Raw genomic sequence first — 22,039 nt, 5'->3', positions numbered from 1 at the left:
TCCAATTAACCACTGCATTACTGTTAAATGTCCGCCCAAATGTGCCTAATTGGTCAATTGAAACATTTTCAAGTACATAACTGTGCATCCTCCTCAAACAATAGCATGGTATTCTTTCACTGTAATTGCTACTGTAAATTGGACAAAACAACCGGTGATTTTGCAGAGAGCCACATCCTTTTACAGAAATACTCATCATAAATGTTGATGAAAATACAAGTGTTATGCATGGAACTTTAGATAAACTTCTCCTTAATGCAACCGCTGTGTCAGATTTCAAAAAAGCTTTATGGAAAAAGCACACCATGCAATAATCTGAGTACGGCGCTCAGACGCAAAAACATGCCATACAATATATCCGCCATGTTGGAGTCAACAATAGTCAGAAATAGCATTATAAATATTCACTTACCTTTGATGATCTTCATCAGAATGCACTCCCAGGAATCCCAGTTCCACAATAAATGTTTGTTTTGTTCGATAAAGTCCATCCTTTATGTCCAAATACCTCCTTTTTGTTTGCGCCTTCAGTTCACAAATCCAAATTCACGACGCGCAGGTCAGACAAACTCAAAAAATTAAATGACAGTTCGTAGAAACATGTCAAACGATGTATAGAATCAATCTTTAGGATGTTTTTATCATAAATCCGCAATAAAGTTTCAACCGGAGAAATCCTTTGTCTTCAGAAATGCAATGGAACTGAGCTACGTCTCACGTGAGCGCACATGGCTGAGGCTCATGCCCTGCTGGCAGTCCTCTCACTCAATGAGCTCTTATTCATCCCCACTTCACAGTAGAAGCCTCAAACAAGGTTCTAAAGACTGTTGACATCTAGTGGAAGCCTTAGGAAGTGCAAAATGACCCCACAGATACTGTAGTTTGGATAGGCAATCACTTGAAAAACTACAAACCACTTCCTGTTTGGATTTTTTCTCAGGTTTTTGCCTGCCATATGAGTTCTGTTATACTCACAGACATCATTCAAACAGTTTTAGAAACTTCAGAGTGTTTTCTATCCAAATCTACTAATAATATGCATATCTTAGTTTCTGGGCGTTAATAGCAGGCAGTTTACTCTGGGCACGTCAGTCATCCAAGCTACTCAATACTGCCACCATCCATAAGAAGTTTTAAGAACAAATTCGTATTTACAAAGACAGCCTACTGGGGAACAGGGGGTTAACTGCCTTGTTCAGGGGCAGATTTTTACCTTGTCAGCTTGGGGATTCGATCCAGCAACCTTTCGGTTACTGGCCCAACGCTCTAACCACAAGGCTACCTGCCACCTCCAAGCCCCCCCACCAAAAAATATTATATAAATATATATAATTTTAACCTAAAAGTGTGGTGCTCAAAAAAGGTGGGTTTGGCAGACATTGAATATCTCGTTAAGCATGGTCAAGTTAATAAATGCTGTGGATAATGTATTAAACCACCCAGACCAGTGGAGGCTGCTGAGGGGAGGGTGGATCATAGTAATGGAATGGAGTAAATGGAATGGTATCAAAAACATTGAAGACGTGGTTTCCAAATGGTTGATACCACTCCATTGACTCCATTCCAGCCATTATTATGAGCCATTCTCCCCTCAGCAGTCTTTACTGGCCCAGACACACCAACGATATAGTCGTCCTTCTGAACTGAGCTGCAGGATGGGGAGGAAACTGCTTAGGGATGTCACCAACAATGACAGGCCACCGGGGTCTGACAACTTGGATGGAAAATTACTGAAAATAATAGCAGACGATATTGCTGCTTTATTATCCATATCTTCAGTCTAAGCCTACTAGAAAGTGTGTGCCCTCAGGCCTGGAGGGAAGCTAAAGTCATTCCGCTACCCAAGAAAAGTAAAGCACCCTTTACTGGCTCAAACAGCCCACCAATCAGCCTGTTACCAACCCTTAGCAAACATTTTGGAAAAAAACATTTGACCAAATAATTTAAGTTTATTGTAAACAAATTGACAAAAGACTTTCAGCATGCATATAGGAAAGGACATTCAACGAACACAGCACTTACACAAATGACTGATGATTAGCTGACAGAAATTGATAAAAAGATGTGGGAGCTGTTTTGTTAGACTTCAGTGCGGCTTTTGACATGATCGAAAAACGTATGTGTTATGGCTTTACACCCCGTTATATTGTGGGTAAAGAGTTACCTGACAACACAACACAGATGGTGTTATTTAATGGAAGCCTCTCCAACATAATCCAGGTAGAATCAGGGATTCCAGAGGGCAGTTGTCTAGACCCCTTACTTTTTTCAATCCATTTTTTTCAAAGCCAGTGTGTCTATGTATGCAGATGACTCAACACTATACGCGTCAGTTACTACAGCGAGTGAAATCACTTCAACACAAGAAAGAGCTGCAGTTAGTTTCAGAACGGGTGGCAAGGAATAAGTTAGTCCTAAATATTTCAAAAACTAAAAGCATTGTATTTAGGACAAATCATTCACTAAACCCTAACCCTCAACTAAAGGTGGAAATTGAGCAAGTTGAGGTGACTAAACTGCTTGGAATAACCCTGGATTGTAAACTGTCATGGTCAAAACATGTTGATACAACAGTAGCTAAGATGGGGAGAAGTCTGTCCATAATAAAGCTCTGCCTTGTTAACACTATCAACAAGGCAGGTTCTACAGGCCCAGGTTTTGTCGCACCTGGACTACTGTTCAGTCGTGTGCTCAGGTGCCACAAAGACGGACCTTGGAAAATGACAATTGGCTCAGAACAGGGCAGCACGACTAGCCCTTAAATGTACATTAGAGTTAACATGAATATGCATGTAAATCTCTCGTGGCGCAAAGTGGAGGAGAGATTGACTTCACTACTTGTTTTTGTAAGAAGTGTTGAAATGCACCAAGGTGTACGTTTAAACTACTGGCACAGCTCTGACACCCATGCATACCCCACAAGACATGCCACCAAATGTCTCTTTACAATCCAGAACAGACTATGGGAGGCACAGTACTACATAGAACCATGGCTACATGAAACTCTATTCCACATCAGGTAACTGCTGCAAGCAGTAGAATCAGATTTCAAAAACAACTAAAAATCCACATTATGGAAAAGCAGGGACTGTGACGATACAGGCACACACATGGATTTTGTGTTGTAGATATGTGATAAGAGTAGTGGCCTGAGGGAACACACTTAATGTGTTGTGAAAAGTGTTATGAAATGTATTATTTTAAATTGTATAGAACTGCCTTAATGTTCCTGGAACCCAGGAAGAGGAGCTGCTGCCTTGGCAGGAACTAATGGGGATCCTTATTAAATACAAATACCATGAGGCCATTCGTGTTTTTATTAAAACAGCTACAGAGTTCAATGACTGTGACGGAAGAAAACTGAGGATGGCTCGACAACATTGGAGTGACTCCACATTAATAACCTCATTGACAGTCAAAAGATGAATACAAATATTGTTGCATTGTGTTTGCACAAGGTGCTAAAGTAACACTGCAACAACAAAAAAAGATCAAATACACTTTCAGACCTAGGTGCAATTACCTTTGAGGCAAACAACATATCACTGACTCCTTATTTTCAAGCATAGAGGTGGCTGGTTCATGGTATGTGTATGCTTGACATCAGCACATACTGGGGAGCTTGTCGGTATAAAAAGAAACAGGATAGAGCAAAGCACAGGTAAAATCCACCGGTAGAGGAATTCACCGTTCAGTCAGACAATAACCTAAAACACAAGGCCAAATATAAACTGGAGTTGCTTACCTAGAAAACAGTGAATGTTCCTGAGTGGCCAAGTTACAGTTCTGTACTTATATCTGCTTAAATCTATGGCACGACTTAAATTGCTGTCTAGCCAAGATACCCAACACCTTCAGAGATTGAAGAAATGTGAAAATATGGACAAATATTGCACAAAACAGATGTGCGAAGCTCTTATGAGACTTACCCAAGAATACATAATGGTATTTTAGTGTTTAATTTTTCATTCATCTTTCAAAACAATATTAGAATTTTCACTTTGACAGGGTATTTTATGTAAAGATACCAACACACAGAACAAAACCCCAGCCAGCTCTGTCCAGCCCTGCCTGCACTCCTCACCACCAACACACAGAACAAAACCCCAGCCAGCTCTGTCCAGCCCTGCCTGCACTCCTCACCACCAACACACAGAACAAAACCCCAGCCAGCTCTGTCCAGCCCTGCCTGCACTCCTCACCACCAACACACAGAACAAAACCCCAGCCAGCTCTGTCCAGCCCTGCCTGCACTCCTCACCACCAAAACACAGAACAAAACCCCAGCCAGCTCTGTCCAGCCCTGCCTGCACTCCTCACCACCAACACACAGAACAAAACCCCAGCCAGCTCTGTCCAGCCCTGCCTGCAATCCTCACCACCAAAACACAGGACAAAATCCCATCTTCAAAATGACAATTAAATCAATTTGATATCCTCTTTGTAACATAATGTGAAGAAATCTACAGGCGTTGAATACTTATCATAACTACAGTGCCCGAATCATAACACAGGAAAACACAGAGGCATTTGTCAAATAAAGCAACTCTCAAATCCACTAAAACACAATATTGGCTTATGAATAAATTACTTACTGAAACTGTGATGCACAAAATGTGTGTTCTTTCAAGATCAATTTCACACTAGTGTCTTCACTCTCAAATCAATGTCCACTAAGTATGTCTGTCCTTCCACAGTCCGATAGACTCATTTCATGTTTTAGTTACAATATGAAACAATCATGAAAGAATAGTCTGGTGCGGTTAACAACATTCAGTTAGCGATGTGACGTGAGAGACAGAGCAGACAAGACACCATCAGGGAAGAGAGCCCATAACACTCCTGATAATACATCCGTCGCTACGGAAACAGTCCTGTCCTGGAGTCGTGCTCTGCTGGGACTGCTGTATCCTCAGGCTCTGGTTCCATAGGGGACAATAGGAATACAAACACTGTTATACACTATTTTAAAATACACATTTTATACATAGCATTTTATAAACTGCATTTGATTGTTTTGACAGGAACCCCTCTTCCATTAGGTAGACAAAAATAATATACTCAAACATACCTTCTGGCACAACAGAGTCTTCCTGTGTCACTGGTTCATCTGGAAAGAGAAACCAGAAGCAACCTTTTACAGGTGTTGATACTGTGTGCTCTACCATGGTTTGTGATTTGTTACAAGGACAATAGAATAACAAATCCTGAAATCCCATCTGGGGAGAAGGAGAGCAATAGAGAAACTAAAACTAAACTGAAATAAGTCATCTTGTCTGAGGAGTTAGTTCTCCATTCCACTTATATAGCAACATCCTGGCATTTAGCCAGAACAGAAAGTACTCTACTAATCTTCCCAGACCTCTGCATTCCTCTCGGCAGAGATTGTCAAAAGCAGGGTCGTGTTCACTAGGCAGGAAATGGAAAGAAGCAGTCTGAAATGGGGAGGAACAATCTGAATAACGTCTTGAAGTGTTTTGCAACAGTGTGCCCTAATGGACATGACCCTGGGTGCTCACGTTGTCTGAGTCTTCTGGCTTGAAACAGCTTGAGAAGCAGCAGTCCAATGGCAAGAGAGCCTACTACCACAAATACAGCAGCCACACTCATGTAACTGTTCTTTGGAATTTCCTCTTGATTCGCAGCATTCTCAGGAACCTGGTGCTGGTCTGGTACTGTAACACACAAAATCAAAATCATTATAAATGAAAATCATGTCACATTCAGGTATGCGATCAGGGATGCAATCAATTAAGTCATGTTTGTAGGGTAAGTTAATTTATATTGGATACTAATAGAGGATAATGTCAGAAAAGCAAGAATTCTTGATGGATCCTCTGCACAGTGGAAATCATGATGCAAAAAGGAGAATACCAAATGGTCAGTGTTAGGGTGTGAGGAAAGCACTTTGAATTCCAAACTGTGTAAAGCCCTTAGTTTTTCCTGACTGGGAAATACTCAGGGCCCTACCTATAAACGTTGGACTCCAAAAGCTTTAAACTCACCTGTGACATTCAGCATGAAGTTACAATCTGTGTTTCCACTGTCAGTGTTCACCATACAGTGATACGGACCCTCGTCTTCAGGCTGGGTTTCTTTGACCGATAGGGACACAACTTTGTCTCTCTCATTGGCAGGTGGCATGGAAAGCTGATATTTTGGGCTCAGCGGCATCCTGGGATTGGAGGATTGTTGATTGTATTTGAACACAGGTTCACCTTTGTGATCACCATTCTGGTCCAGCCTCCACAACACGACCTGCTCTATGTTTACATTACCAGGGGATTCCTCACTGAACTTCACAGAGCAGTCTAGGACTGTATCCTTCCCAGATTCCACCTGGATTACCTGCTTCAACTCTGGGCGCTGATTTAGACCTGTTTAAGCAATAGATACATTTAAACAGGACTGTAGTACAGAAAATGTTACATCTGACAAGTGTAGTTTGGATAAAACAAAAGTCCTAGACCATTCGGTGTGAGCATTTTGGAAGTTGTGGTGTTGGTAGAAGTATTACAAATTGTGCCTGCAGAATGGCTTACTTTTGGATGTCTCCGTCCCTGTGATGAGGACAAACAGAGTGGACAAGCTGAAGACCAATGCCATGTTAGGGCCTTTCTCCTAAGTAGAAAAACAGGGGTTCTGAGAAACAGTGGTCTCTCCACAGGAAAGGGTTCACACCTGACAACAATCAGTGGTTGAGCAAAATTAAATCTGAGAGCGACTGTGGATAGCCTGAACAATATGCATTGACTAATAAACATTGACTCAACATGCTATTTTTGCTTACTAAGCGAGCAAGGTCAATGTAAAAAAATAGTCTCACACTATATATGCTCCCAACAATTTAAAGGGTACACCTAATAACCAACGTTTTGGCAAAAATCAAATTTTATTTGTCAAATAATACTTGTCGACTAAGAGTTAAATGCTTACTTACGGGCACTAGTCAACAATGCAGAGAATGAAATTAGAGAAATAGATAATAAAAGTGAAACTAGAGTAAAAACAAACAATTGAATAGGTTTACCCATTCAATTGACAGGAGGATATAGTGCGATTTTACTGTTAGTCAACACCTCTACAAACATTTGCGGGTGTGTCATGCATTTTTCTAGACTGTTCAAAGTCACAACCAAAAGTTACAGCTGCATTAATCAACAAAAGAATACTTACAATTTGATTCCAATCTACCTATAATCCAGTCCTCGTGGCAAATCTCACAAGCTAAGAAAATACTTTCACTTTGTGGTTCACCCTCCTTTGACTACTCCCCACAGTGGGAAGGAGGGGTCAACTCATTCCCACGCCCAATGTGTTCCAGACTGTATCAGCACCACCATGTGGACATTTTGAAAGCGCTTCGGAAGTGTCTTAACATATAAAATGGGATTTATCTGTTAAAAAAAAAAAAAAAAAAAAAACAGGCTGACCAAATCCTTATTCAGATGTTTCACCTCTAGTTGGCTTAGAGTATATTACCCGTGTGGTATGCCATGCATAACTAAACATTAGTGAGATCCACACAAAATACATATTTTCGCCAATAAAAATAAAATCAGGAGCAAAATGAAAACAAATTCATATCAATCTTTATTGTATTTAGAAATTCACGCATCAAATCTTTTTTTGAATACTTTTCTTTACCATTTACAACAGGGGGAGAATGAGACAAGCTAAAACATCATGCCTTTTCCAGCAGGCGCAATATAGGCACACTACAGGATGGACTGAAATGAGGGGAGAGGGGAAAAAAGATACATAAAGTGCTTCTGTCAACGGTTCTCTTTTAATAGAAAAAAAAAGTGTAAAAACATGAGGGGGTTGGCAGGAAGGGGGGCAAATTCCATGGTTCAGAGGGGACGTGGTGGATTGTATAAGACAGTGGGGAAGAACAGTGGGACTGAGGTGGGGAAGGGGGAAATTCTTTCAAAAATAAAAACGTTCCAACGACACCAGACCTCAACCCAGGATGAGGCTGGACATGCCCCCTGGGGGGTTTCTTCGGCCGGAGGGGGCGGCTGCGTTGGCGGCAGCTCCCGAGGGGGCAGAGGGCTGTGGTGCCTCCTCCTTCTGCTCCTTCTCTTCAGGTTCATCGGAGCAGTCTACTTTACCACACAACACAGAGGAGACGACACTATCAGGGTCATCACCACCTGGCCCACTGATCAGAGATCTGATCCATATGATACGACTCAGGCTGCGTTTACACAACCAGCCAAACTGATCTTTGGCCCAATTATTGGCAAGAGAGCTGATCTGATTGCTCAAAAATCTAATTTGTGGTAAAAAAATTATTTAAAAAATTTACGAATAAAATCAGTATTGGGCTGCCTGTGTAAACACAGCCTATGATCTAGCCATGCTAGAACGGAGAGAGAGGCACAGCACTTACTCACTACAAACACTTATATACTGAACAAAAATATAAAATGGTGCATGAAACAAATTGTAAAGGATATACTGAGTTACATTTCATATGACCCAAAAATCAGTCAATTGAAGTCTATTATTTAGGCCCTAATCTATGGATCTCACGACTGGGAATACAGATATGCATCTGTTGGTCACAGATACCTTAAAAGAAATGGACCTTGGAATCTTGCCATTTAAGCATTCAAATTACCACCAGTAAAATGCAATTGTCTTCGTTGTCCTTAGCTCATCTGCCTATAACATAACCTCGCCGCCACAAATAGACACATTGTTCACAACTTTGACATCAGCAAACCACTTGCCCACAAGACACATGCTCAGCGGTTGGACATACTGCCAAGTTCCCTAAAACGACATTGGAGGCGGCTTATGGTAGAGTAATGAGCATTAAATTATCTGGCTACAACTCTAGTGGAGATTCCTGCAGTCAGCATGCCAATTACAAGCTGCCTAAACTTGAGACATCTGGCATTGTGACAAAACTAGACATTTTAGAGTGACCTTTTATTGTCCCCAGCACAAGGCGCACCTGTGTAATGAGCATGCTGTTTAAATCAACTTCTTGATATGCCACACCTGTCAGGTGGATGGGTTCTCGTCAAAAGGAGAAATGCTCACAATAGGGATGTAAACAAATTTGTGCACAATGAGAGAAATAAGCTTTTTCTGCATAAGGAACACTTCTGGGATTTTTAATTTCAGCTCATGAAACGCACACTTGACATGTTGCGTTTATATTTATGTTCAGTGTAAATCTCATCCAAACCTTGAATTTACAGAATAACTGATTTATCTGACAAAAGCACTTTGGTTGTAGCAAGGCCAACCAGATAGATCAACAGATTACCAATAGCAGGGGATAAATTCAGAAAAATGTTTTCCTTTCAGTAAAATTTGTGTGCATAAATGTGCTAGTATAACTCAAATCAAAGCAGATGCAATCAATTAGAGGTCGACCGATTATTGGAGGACCCCCAAAAAAGCCTACTAATGGCAATTACAACAATACTGAATGAACACTTATTTTAACTTAATATAATACATCAATAAAATCAATTTAGCCTCAAATAAATAATGAAACATGTTCAATTTGGTTTAAATAATGCAAAACAACGTGTTGGAGAAGAAAGTAAAAGTGCATTATGTGCCATGTAAGAAAGCTAACGTTTAAGTTCCTTGCTCAGAACATGGGAACATATGAAAGCTGGTGGTTCCTTTTAACATGAATCTTCAATATTCCCAGGTAAGAAGTTTTAGGTTGTAGTTATTATAGGACTATTTCTCTCCATACCATTTGTATTTCATATACACCTTTGACTATTGGATGTTCTTATAGGCACTTGAGTATTGCCAGTGTAACAATTGGCTTCCGTCCCTCTCCTCGCTCTTACCTGGGCTCGAGCCTACCACCGCTCAGTCAGACTGCTCTATCAAATCATAGACTTAATTATAACATAATAACACACAGAAACACGAGCCTTAGGTCATTAATATGGTCGAATCCGGAAACTATCACGTTTATTCTTTCAATGAAATACGGAACCGTTCCATATTTTATCTAACGGGTGGAATCCATAAGTCTAAATGTTCCTGTTACATTGCACAACCTCCAATGTTATGTCATAAATAAGTAAAATTCTGGCAAATTAGTTCGCAACGAGCCAGGCGGCCCAAACTGTTGCATATACCCTGATTATGCATGCAAGGAACGCAAGAGAAGTGACAATTTCACCTGGTTAATATTGCCTGCTAACCTGGAATTCTTTTAGCTAAATATGCAGGTTTAAAAATATATACTTCTGTGTATTGATTTTAAGAAAAGGCATTGATGTTTATGGTTAGGTACAGTCGTGCAACGATTGTGTTTTTTTTCCCGCAAATGCGCTTTTGTTAAATCATCCCCCGTTTGGCGAAGTCGGCTGTCTTTGTTAGGAAGAAATGTCTTCACAGTTCGCAACGAGCCAGGCGGCCCAAACTGCTGCATATACCCTGACTCTGTTTGCAAGAGAAGTGACACATTTTCCCTAGTTAAAAGAAATTCATGTTAGCAGGTAATATTAACTTAATATGCAGGTTTAAAAAATATATACTTGTGTATTGATTTTAAGAAAGACATTGATGTTTATGGTTAGGTACACATCGGAGCAACGACAGTCCTTTTTCACGAATGCGCACCGCATCGATTATATGCAACGCAGGACACGCTAGATAAACTAGTAATATCAACCATGTGTAGTTAACTAGTGATTATGATTGATTGTTTTTTTTATAAGATAAGTTTAATGCTAGCTAGCAACTTACCTTGGCTTCTTACTGCATTCGCGTAACAGGCAGGCTCCTCGTGGAGTGCAATGTAAAGCAGGTGGTTAGAGCGTTGGACTAGTTAACCATAAGGTTGCATCCCCAAGCTGACATGGTAGAAATCTGTTGTTCTGCCCCTGAACAAGGCAGTTAACCTACCGTTCCTAGGCCGTCATTGAAAATAAGAATGTGTTCTTAACCAACTTGCCTAGTTAAATAAAAAAGGTCAAAAATATATATATTTTTTTTATTATTTAATCGGCGGCCAAAAATACCGATTGTTATGAAAACTTGAAATCGGCCATTCCGATTAATCGGTCGACCTCTACAATCAATTGTACTCAACAATCCTCCATGATGCAAATCTCATCTGTACTGAAATCACACTGCTGGAGAGACAGGCTGTCAATTGCCCATTAGTGATGTAGAATCTCAAAGTCAAATTTCCTGAGAGACATTACAGTATGGTGTAGGTATGGGCTTACAGCAGCACGTAAGCAAAGTGTGTTAAGCCAGTGTTTCTAAGCCTAGTTTGGTATCAAGGAACATAAAGCTGTGTTTTTCCTTCAGAACACTGCATGGATTACATTTTACACCTGAAAATTGTACAACATCAGTGTCAGTCAAACACTTGTAGGGACCAGACAAGATCCTCCCAGGGTCCACTGCCAGTCCAGTACCATTTCAAGCCCCCGTCTCCAGTGCTTACACACGACCATAACAGTGGAACGCATGCAGTATTGATTTTTAAATGCCCCGAGATTATGTGTGATGCCTTAACCCTCTATTATCCAAAGAACACACTATCACTAATGTTTGCAGCACCTGGAAGTTAATAAATAGCCTAGCTCCTCATAGGAACAGCATTATATCATTACAGAGCAGATGACTGACCACAGACATTATGAGAGGGCTGGATCAAAGAGAATCTGATTGAGTTGTGACTACAAGGTGTGCCCTACAAATAAAAAGCCTTAATAAAAGCCTTCTATGAGTCATGTGTTGTATAACTAGGACGCCAGAGTTTCTCCTGGTCAGATCAACAAGGTCAGGACAAACTTCCCAAGTATGACAAATGTCATTGTTGAAAACAAAGGGAGAGACATGACCACGTTTAAAAAAGGCTGGAAGGGCGGAATTATCGGAGCTGCCACAGTCGACCATGATGCCATTCATTGTGGCCATTCGTAACTAATGGGAGTCATGCACTGCTGTTTACAGACAGCTCTGAGAGAACGAGGAATGTGGAATCTTTCCTTCCAGTCTGTTAGGGTCTTATTTTAAGTGGTGTCTCGTCAAAAGATTTCAATGGGATTCATCATTGGAAACTAAATTATTTTATATTACCTACAGTACCAGTCAAAGGTTTGGACACACTCATTCAAGGGTTTCTTTATTTTTACTATTTTCTACATTGTAGAATAGTGAAGACATCAAAACTATTAAATGGCATATGAAATCATGTAGTAACAAAGCCATTTTTCAAGAACCTGTCTTAAAAAATAATTTGTAAAAATCCAAATAACTTCACAGATCTTCAATGTAAAGGGTTACAAAACTTTCCCATGCTTGTTCAATGAACCATAAACAATTCATGAACACGCACCTGTGGAACGGTCGTTAAGACACTAACAGCTTACAGAAGGTAAGCAATTAAGGTCACAGGCCACTAAAGAGGCTTTTCTGACTCTGAAAAACACCAAAAGAAAGATGCCCAGGGTCCCTGCTCATCTGCGTGAACGTGCCTTAGGCATGCTGCATGGAGACATGAGGACTGCAGATGTGGCCAGGACAATAAATTGCAATGTCCGTACTGTGAGATGCCTAAGACAGCGCTACAGGGAGACAGGACGGACAGCTGATCGTCCTCGCAGTGGCAGACCACGTGTAACACCTGCACAGGATCGGTACATCCGAACATCACACCTGCGGGACAGGTACAGGATGGCAATAACAACTGCCCGAGTTACACCAGGAATGCACAATCCCTCCATCAGTGCTCAGACTGTCCACAATAGGCTGAGAGAGGCTGGACTGAGGGCTTGGAGGCCTGTTGTAAGGCAGGTCCTCACCAGACATCACCGGCAACAACGTCGCCTATGGGCACAAACCCACCGTCGCTGGACCAGACACGACTGGCAAAAAGTGCTCTTCACTGACGAGCTGCGGTTGTCTCACCAGGGGTGATGGTCAGATTTGCGGTTATCGTCTAAGGAATGAGCATTACACCGAGGCCTGTACTCTGGAGCGGGATCGATTTGGAGGTGGAGGGTCCGTGATGGTCTGGGGCGGTGTGTCACAGCATCCTCGGACTGAGCTTGTCGTCATTGCAGGCAATCTCAACGATGTGCGTTACAGGTAAGGTATCCTCCTCCCTCATGTGGTACCCATCCTGCAGGCTCATCCTGACATGACCCTCCAGCATGACAAGGCCGCCAGCCATACAGCTCGTTCTGTGCTTTATTGCCTGTAAGACCGGAATGTCAGTGTTCTGCCATGGCCAGCGAAGAGCCCGGATCTCAATTCCATTGAGCACGTCTGGGACGTGTTGGATCAGAGGGGGAGGTGCCTTGGTGGAAGAGTGGGGTGGCATCTTACAGCAAGAACTAACAGATCTGGTGCAGTCCATGAGGAGATGCACTGCAGTACTTAATGCAGCTGGTGGACACACCAGATACTGACTTACTTTTGATTTTGACGACCCCTTTATTCAGGGACACATTCCATTTCTGTTAGTCACGTCTGTGGAACTTGTTCAGTTTATGTCTCAGTGGTTGAATCTTATATTGATACAAATATTTACAGTTGGCTGAAAATAAACGCAGTTGACAGTGAGGACGTTTCTTCTTCTGCTGAGGTTATTCGATTCTTCAAAGTAGCAACCCTTTGCCTTGATGACAGCTTTGCACACTTGGCATTCTCTCAACCAGCTTGACCCAGTATGCTTTTCCCAACAGTCTTGAAGGAGTTCCCACATATGCTGAGGACTTGTAAGCTGCTTTTCCTTCACTCCGTGGTCCAACTCATCCCAAACCATCTCAATTGGGTTGAGGTCAAGTGATTGTGGAGGCCAGGTCATCTGATGCAGCACTCCACTCTCCTTCTTGGTCAAATAGCCCTTACACATCCTGGAGGTGTGGTGGGTCATTGTCCTATTGAAAAATAAATTAGTCCCACTAAGGGCAAACCAGATGGGATGGTGTATTGCTGCTGAATGCTGTGGTAGCCATGCTGATTAAGTGTGCCTTTTAAATAAATCAAACTGTCAGCAGCAAAGCACCACCACGCTTCATGCTGGGAACCACACGTGGAGATAATCCGCTCACCTACTCTGCGTCTCACAAAGGCACGGTGGTTGGAACCAAAAATCTCAATTTATCAGACCAAAAGGACAGATTTCCACTGGTCTAATGTCCATTGCTCCTGTTTCTTGGCCCAAGCAAGTCTATTCTTCTTATTGGTGTCCTTTAGTAGTGGTTTCTATGCAGCAATTTGACCATGAAGGCCTGATTGACGCAGTCTCCTCTTAACAGTTTATGTTGAGATGTCTGTTACTTGAACTCTGTAAAGCATTTATTTGGGCTGTAATTTCTGAGGCTGGTAACTCCAATGAACCTATCCTCTGCAGCAGAGGTAACTCTGGGTCTTCTTTTCCTGTGGCAGTCCTCACGAGAGCCAGTTTCATCATAACACTTTAAGGTTTTTGCGACTGCATTTGAAGAAACTTTAAAAGCTCTTAATTTTCCAGATTATGACAAAGGTCAGTCAAAGTAATGGACTGTCGTTTCTCTTTGTTTATTTGAGCTTTTCTTGCCATAATATGGACTTGGTCTTTTACCAAATAGGGTTGTCTTCCGTATACCACCCCTACCTTGTCACAACACAACGCATTAAGGAAAGCAATTCCACAAATTAACTTTTAAAAAGGCACACCTGTTAATTGAAATGCATTTCAGGTGACTACCTCATGAAGCTGGTTGAGAGAATGCCAGGAGTATGCAAAGCTGTCAAGGCAAAGGGTGGCTACTTTGAAGAATCTCAAATATGAAATATATTTTGAGTTGTTTAACACATTTTGGTTACTACATGATTCCATGTGTTATTTCACAGTTTCGATGTGCTCACTATTATTCTACAATGTAGAAAACAGTAAAAACAAAGAAAATCCCTTGAATGAGTAGGTGTCCAAACTTTTGACTGGTACTGTACATAAATACCATATATTTAAAATACTGACACTCATAATGGAACCAGAGATACTTACCATTGTTTGCCTGCTGGCACTCCTCAACCTGCCAGATGGAGAATAACAGTCAGCATTTAACTTTATTTTGGCTGAGTCATTTTACTACATTAAGTCAGTTCAAAAACACAGGACTGAGAATCACTGAAAACCATCCATGACAGCAGACTTGTAGAAACCAAGGCAAGCGTCTTACCAGTGGAAAACACACATTACATCTATGAATAAAACAATGGCTGACATATGTCAATGAGCCCTCACCCTTACCCCTAAAGGAACATTGATGGAGGTGATGACCTCGTCTGTCTCATTGTTTTTGGGGAAGAGGAGCGGCTGCTGGCACCGTCTAAGGGGAGCAGACGGTTCTCCGCACAGAGTACCCTTGGCCGTCCCGCCTACGGAGAGAAACAACACCCAGTTAATAAGTGATGACTCAGACTTCACATCACAAATGAGTCAGAGGAGATGACCTCACTACAAGAGTTCTGTAAAGCAGACCTCCTCCTGGAGAGCTACCTCCTGTAGGTTTTCCAGCACACCTGATTCTACTAGTTAGCTGCTGGCCAGGACCTTGAGTAACACAATGGTTGGAGTAATAGCCTACAGGAGAGTGTTAGTTTTATTTTACAATTAAGAACAAATTCTTATTTTCAATGACAGCCTAGGAACAGCCTTGTTCAGGGGCAGAATGACAGATTTGTACCTTGTCAGCTCGGGATTTGAACTTGCAACCTTTCGGTTACTAGTCCAACGCTCTAACCACTAGGCTACGCTGCCGCCCCGTAGTTAATGCAGTGTCAATGCTAGAAGTGCTAATACAAACATGACAGTTTCTTTATGGTTTGTTTCCACTTCACATTTCATTCATCAAAACGAACATATTCACTGGCCGGGGCGGATTTTACAATTTCGTTGAATGGGTCTAAATTGATTTAAGACTGGTGTGGAAGGCTGTAAACCATTTGCTTTAACATCTTGATTTGTGGTGCATTCCTGTTTTAGTGGAACTGAGTGACTAACATGCAGTATGGCAGTGTTTTTACTGAGCATAAAGCTGCTAGGAACTATTTGCCAAGATGACATGAGAAAATGCCGGAAAACCAATAATGCAAACAAATCCGATGGCCTACCTATCAGTCTCAGACAGATAGCAACAGACCAAGCAGCAAAGCAGCCAGTGGATGTAGGCTAATCCAGACAAATGCTGATCCAAAACTTGTAGGCTAACCCACATACCCCACTCAGCGAAAGGGCATTTTGGCCAACATTTAAGATAGACTACAGTCCCATACAAACTCCCACTGAGCAACAACTGTACAGCAGAACCAATGGGAAGTCAACAGATTGGTCTACCTGCCATCTATGACTAGAAGGAACAAAGCCAGACAAAGGGATGATTCTTGGTCAATATATCACTGCTTGTTAACGAAGTGAGAGGAGTGAGCATTGTGAAGTAATGGCACAGTGACTCAACAAGGTTTCCTTTATTATGGCTCTGCATCTGTTTATCAGGCCCTGCTGAATGACTGCTTTAGTGCTTTAGCATTAGCAATGGGACATAAACCGTGGACATGGCCAATAAGTGATGCTTTAATTGACTATAGTGCCATTACACTTAAATTAAACATTCAGATGGTACTACAAGATCAAGGTGTAGGTCTGTATCAATGTTAAACTGAAACCACCCGGATTATTTTTTATGGAGTGTAATTCCAATATGTGTGCCACAGTTCAATTTCTGAGGCTAAAAGATAGTCACACTGGTCCAGTGGTTTGTTATGAAGCTCAGTACTTTTATTTAACTAGGCAACTCAGTTAAGAACAAATTCTTATTTACAATGATGGCCTACGGTACTGCTCTGACTGCAGAGTGGCCTTTGTGTGGCTGGGAGTGGGCCCTTGAATAAAACCCACTAAGGATCATCTCAAGGCCATGGTGAGTTTAACAGGGCATCACCAGAAAAGTCTATGGCAAAAGCAATGTAAGCAGAGGCCAACGGCTGAACTTAAATACTACAATGCTATATTGCAGTATATATTCTACTACACCATGTGGGTGGAAGTGTGGTCCCGTGTGGCTCAGTTGGTAGAGCATGGTGTTTGCAACGCCAGGGTTGTGGGTTCAATTCCCACGGGGGACCAGTACGCAGAAGAAAAAAAAATGAAATGTATGCATTCACTACTGTAAGTCGCTCTGGATAAGAGCGTCTGCTAAATGACTAAAATGTAAATGTGGAACTTCACAACAAAATGTGTCATTATGGTTGTGTAGAGTAGGTATGAACATATATGGTAAGGACTAGTTCACCATTTTACAACTTGACATTAGATGCTTCCTCACTCTGAAAGTAGTCTATGGGCCAGGAGAAACTAATCCATGGTTCAGTTCTTTAGACAGACACAATCAATGGAAGTGATGGGGGCATGTGAGCATGTTTTTTTTAATTGTATTATTAATTTATTTTTATGGCCAAATCACCTTTAGGTAACAAACAAAATATGGAGTTGATTTGAATTGATTTCAGGTGATGTGGACATTTTGTCGTGGCTAAGGTTAGCTGAAGTTTGTAGTGGTTGTTCAAAGAAAACTGAACCACAGATTAATGTTTTTGACTTGGCCCAGACTACTTTCAGAGTGAGGAACCATCTAACAAAGTTGTAAAATAGTGAACTACTCCTTTAATATATATATATATATTCATGCATGGTCATGCCTTCTAACCTTAAGGTTAGTGACCTCCCGTGACTATCCTTGAAGTTGAAGACCAAACAAACAACGATACATTGTTGGCCATCTTCTACATTCACGGAGCCAAGAGACAAATCTCTTTGGCTACATTTCCAGATTGTGATGTCATTAGGTAAACAGCAGCCTAAGTAAACATCATCCTAAAGCCTACTAACAGAAAACGGTGCATGGAATCCAAGAATATCCAGACCTAAACACAGCCAGAAAATCCAGGTGTATTCATGGAAATATATCAAGACTAAGGCAATTTTTATTAAATATAGGCTAGCCTAGACCAAGTACTCAACTTCCAGACGAGACGGCACCGAAGCCAACCTAACCAAATAATCCAGGTGTATCCATTTCAATGTGCATACCATGACACCGTTCGTTTGTCTGAACTGAACTTGAACCTAGCCTGAGACAATGTGGAATAGCAGGAAGGCAGAGTGTGAACACTGCATGCAGCTGTCTGCTCCGGAGGTCAGAGGTTACAGTGAACACACACATGCACACCACATTCTCCACACTTCATGCGTGGGCACGGATACGCCACTACACCAGTAAATGGATTAATACATAAAGGGGTGATGCGATTGTGAAAACATGTGATCCTGTGCCATGTGAGATCAGTTCCCACCACACCCTTCTTCTACATGTGTAGGTGTACACTACTAGAGCCAGGGAGGGTCAGCCAGATCCAGCCTGACAGACAGACAGAGGTGGCTCCCCCATCAAGGCCCTGCTGTACTACAAGTCAGTCTATGTAGGTCAGGTGGAAAAACAGTACACTATGCACATTATCCAATGTGATTGACTGGAGTCTGGACACTGATTGAATGAGCGCCCACATAGTTTAACCCCAAAGGGTCTGTCAGCTTGATTACCATTTTGGGCCCCATTGTTCGAGCACTCAATGTGTGTGGGTATTCTTTTGCCATGCCACATTTTTGTACCCTGCCCAGTGGACGTTTGGATGTGTGCGTACACTAGTTTTAAACCAATGTGAGTAGCTAGGAAGTACCGGGTGGGTTGCTCCTCCGATGGGCGTGGGGATCATCAGGCTCTAGGAAAATGTTGGAGCCCATTTTGTTCTTGCGTACAGGAGGGGCTTCGTCTGTGCCAAACGATATGTTGGAGGCCCCGCCCGGCGGCCGCAGCACCCTGCAGGACAACAAAGGGAGGGTCAGGTCTGTCATTTGACTGACTGCCACACACACACCTATTGAACTGACACCCCCTCTCCCAGGACATGCTAAATACACAAAGACCATGTCACACTAGTGATCACTACTGAAATCATTACATGACAAATACAAACATATTGCTCTGAGGCTGCACAGACACCTCATTGCTCCAGTCCCCTCTCTCTTTCTCTCCCTTCCCAGTAGGGTCCACTCCCTAAGCCCCAGCTGTCAGACCGAGGGATACTCCCAATCTCTCCTGGCTACAGCTGACTCCACGCGCCTGCAATCTGCCAGGCCAGCCAGCCGCTGATTTGAGCTCGGCAGAAATTCCGCAGCAGTTCCACATGGGATGGCTATCATTCCAGACAGCATAGCCGTTCCAACATTTGATTGGAGAAATCCAGGCTAGATCATGGCCTGCGCTTAAGCACACGGAACAATGTCAAGGTAAAAGAAAACATCAGATACTTAATATGTGATCTGAACAGTAAAAAGGCAAGTGAGGATAACCACAGCCCACAAAGCCCACTTCCAAACCGACATTCTTTCCTCCTAGCGAACAGAAGGGTCACAAGAATGAGAAGGAAAGCCTTTTTTCCCCTTGACTAAGGACAGTCGGGTGGAGGAATTGATGCGTTTGCGGAGCCATTTCCCGACCCCTCCTCCCCTCTATTCAGCTCCAGACTGCTGAATGCACCAGCTGACACTAGGCAGCTGTCCAAAGGCAGACGGGATACAAAAATCAACTTCCCTCCCACCATGAGGTAAAAAACAAAACAAAAAAAACACAGAAGACAGTGGCGAGATGAAAGAACTGGATTTGGGTATTGCTGGTGCTGTATGCCACGATTAGTTCATGTAATGTCCAAAGCAGACTTGTTAACCGTTGTGTGATAGCTAAGATGAGCTCATGCTTTCCACCAGGCTGCAAAGAGAAAAGGCTATTAGAGACCCCACCCAACAATGAAACGGCAAATATTTCCTGTGAAACAAGAGGCACTGTGGTTAGAAAAGTGGGACAACTCGACAGTTGTTCAACACTAGATTGATTGAAAAGATAAAGAGACTGATGCTGTCACATATATTGAAAGCCTTTGATGACCTTAAATGCTATTACCAAAGGCTGCCAAAGTTGGATTGCTGCTGTCGGGAAAGCCTGCATTTCTAGACTGGTCAGCAGTAGGGCCGAACCAAGATGGCTAAAGCAAAGGTGAACCGAGCAAAGATTTGCAGGGTTAGTTAAGCCTCCCCAAGTAAAACCCGCATTAGCCACCAATTAGTCGACAACGTAGCTAGCTGTGATACAAATGCCTGAAAGTATGGTTATAGTATGGTTATGATTTCACCGTTGGACTACCTGTAGCAAAACTATCCAGCCCAAAACGGTGTTACAGCTCACGTTTTGGGTTAACAACGAAAGAGCCTATTGTCCGGCCTGCCCGAAACGGTTGATAAAACATTTACTATTTTTCTTCCCCATGCCATCCAGCCGCAGCTAAGGCAGGAGTGCCCATACTATATCATGAATGCACGCAGTGCATAACTTTTTTCTGGCAGTGAAACAAAGTCAATTGCGTGCAGACCCTTGGTCTCAAATAAGTCCTCAAAACGTAGACAATACATTTTATAAGGCTTTAATTAACTCCTAATAAATAGTTTGGGTCAGCCGTATTCTTATAAACATCCATAAAAGGAGCTACATTTGGCATGTAGGCAAATCTAGCTACCTAATCAACAAGGTACCCAGTTTTGGGTCACCAGAGGCCCAAAGACTATGGGGTTTGGAACTTGCAGACGAAGAGTAAGTGCTTGTTTCTGCAAATAAGTGTTACGCGACAGCTGAACTTGATGCTAGCCAGAGTGTGAGTTAGCAATCCATACCAGTCACTAGCAAGCTAAGTAGACAAGTTAACCAAACATGTTGCAGTCCAGACAGACAACTACTATAGATAGCTAATTACATAGCTAAGTTGTCCTCAAATTGTCCATTCTGTTTAAATGTCCCGATGCCGAGTCCTTTACACTAAACAGCTCATTTTCAAAGCTAAATCCCAACTTCCACTAACGCCGCGGGCCTCTCTGGTGTGGTAGCTAGAATCGCTAGCAGCAGTAACCAGGTAGCCGATGCCGCTACTAGCCCAAACGCCCTCGTCACACCATCATCTTAGCTCATTAGAAAGACAAATTGTGCCATTAATACAATTTAGCTAAATCAGGAAAAATCTACCGCCCAGCAACTGGACGGTTAGCTTCCAATACTGGCTGGTAAGTGGATCCCATTTTCTTTTGTTTGTCCATGAAGATTTTTCAGATTTCATTTTTACCTGGAACTGCTTTTCGCACCGGGATCCATCCCTTGAAAGGTTTTTGTCGTCGTCATTTCGACTGTCTAATTTACTACTTTCGTATTTCGATATGTAACTCGATAAACTACAAAAATATGATTTTCTAAATCATCCGCAGGACACACACAGAAACTGAAATACTGCCTCCACCCGACTGAGCGCATGAGAGACCAGAAGGAAGAGCGCAGCGACAAGTTATCCCAGCCCGTAAGTCACAGCCCACTTCAGTTCCACTCGCTCTGGTTGGACGGACCCTTACCGACCCTCTTTCTGGTTGGTGGCACATACCACCAGTCGACGTCAATCGTTTTTCTTTGAAAGGCAACATTCCCCCCTGTGCGAAGCAATTGTCTCAAAAAGTAACCTTAAATCATATTAAGTGCTATTTACTACCAGTTTCATTCCCATTCTGTATCTCATATTAGATCTTGATTTAGATCAAAATGCTGTCAGTACAGTATCAAGATGTTATCCAATGGTGATGAGTATGGACACAATGTTACTCAAAATAGTTACTATATTTGTTTGGCTTGTCTTCATACAATAGTCCCACTGTCCTTAACATCCTCTTTCCCCGTTTTGAGTGAATCTTTACACTGACAGTGCCAACATTGCTACGTGGTATTTTAAACAGTCAGTGGAGATCATCAAGCTTACAGTTCAATCACTGTGGTGGTTTTTCACTGATAAAATCTCCATAATTATGTTTTCATACTGAAAAAGAGGATTGGTGAGCATGAGCTGTTGTACACACAAGGACGCACTCTGACAATGAATGATTACAAATATTTGCACCAGT

The 22,039-nt window shown here is 42.2% G+C and overlaps 2 protein-coding genes across 3 annotated transcripts; both read right to left on the bottom strand.

Moving 5' to 3' along the window:
* Positions 1-3,299: 3,299 nt before the first annotated feature.
* LOC106606604 (uncharacterized) lies at positions 3,300-7,348 on the bottom strand. The gene is made up of 6 exons (XM_014202929.2): positions 7,177-7,348; positions 6,543-6,621; positions 6,006-6,377; positions 5,520-5,675; positions 5,072-5,110; positions 3,300-4,919 (listed from the first exon to the last, which is right to left on the bottom strand). Exons 2-6 carry the CDS (start codon positions 6,604-6,606, stop codon positions 4,861-4,863), a joined length of 690 nt encoding a protein of 229 aa, XP_014058404.1. The 5' UTR covers positions 6,607-6,621; positions 7,177-7,348; the 3' UTR covers positions 3,300-4,860.
* A 222-nt stretch (positions 7,349-7,570) lies between these two features.
* On the bottom strand, positions 7,571-21,473 carry LOC106606605 (jupiter microtubule associated homolog 1). 2 transcript variants are annotated; one of them, XM_014202931.2, is made up of 5 exons: positions 21,220-21,473; positions 18,733-18,872; positions 15,248-15,375; positions 15,002-15,029; positions 7,571-8,108 (listed from the first exon to the last, which is right to left on the bottom strand). In XM_014202931.2, exons 1-5 carry the CDS (start codon positions 21,273-21,275, stop codon positions 7,963-7,965), a joined length of 498 nt encoding a protein of 165 aa, XP_014058406.1. In that variant the 5' UTR covers positions 21,276-21,473; the 3' UTR covers positions 7,571-7,962. The 2 variants fall into 2 exon arrangements, with proteins under 2 accessions (XP_014058406.1, XP_014058407.1); XM_014202932.2 differs by having other exon boundaries at positions 7,571-8,105; positions 21,220-21,430.
* Between the last annotated feature and the right edge of the window lie 566 nt (positions 21,474-22,039).

This window comes from Salmo salar, chromosome ssa03 (genome assembly GCF_905237065.1).
Source record: "Salmo salar chromosome ssa03, Ssal_v3.1, whole genome shotgun sequence".
Taxonomy (NCBI): domain Eukaryota; kingdom Metazoa; phylum Chordata; class Actinopteri; order Salmoniformes; family Salmonidae; genus Salmo; species Salmo salar.
This window is presented reverse-complemented; position numbering and strand designations above follow the sequence as displayed.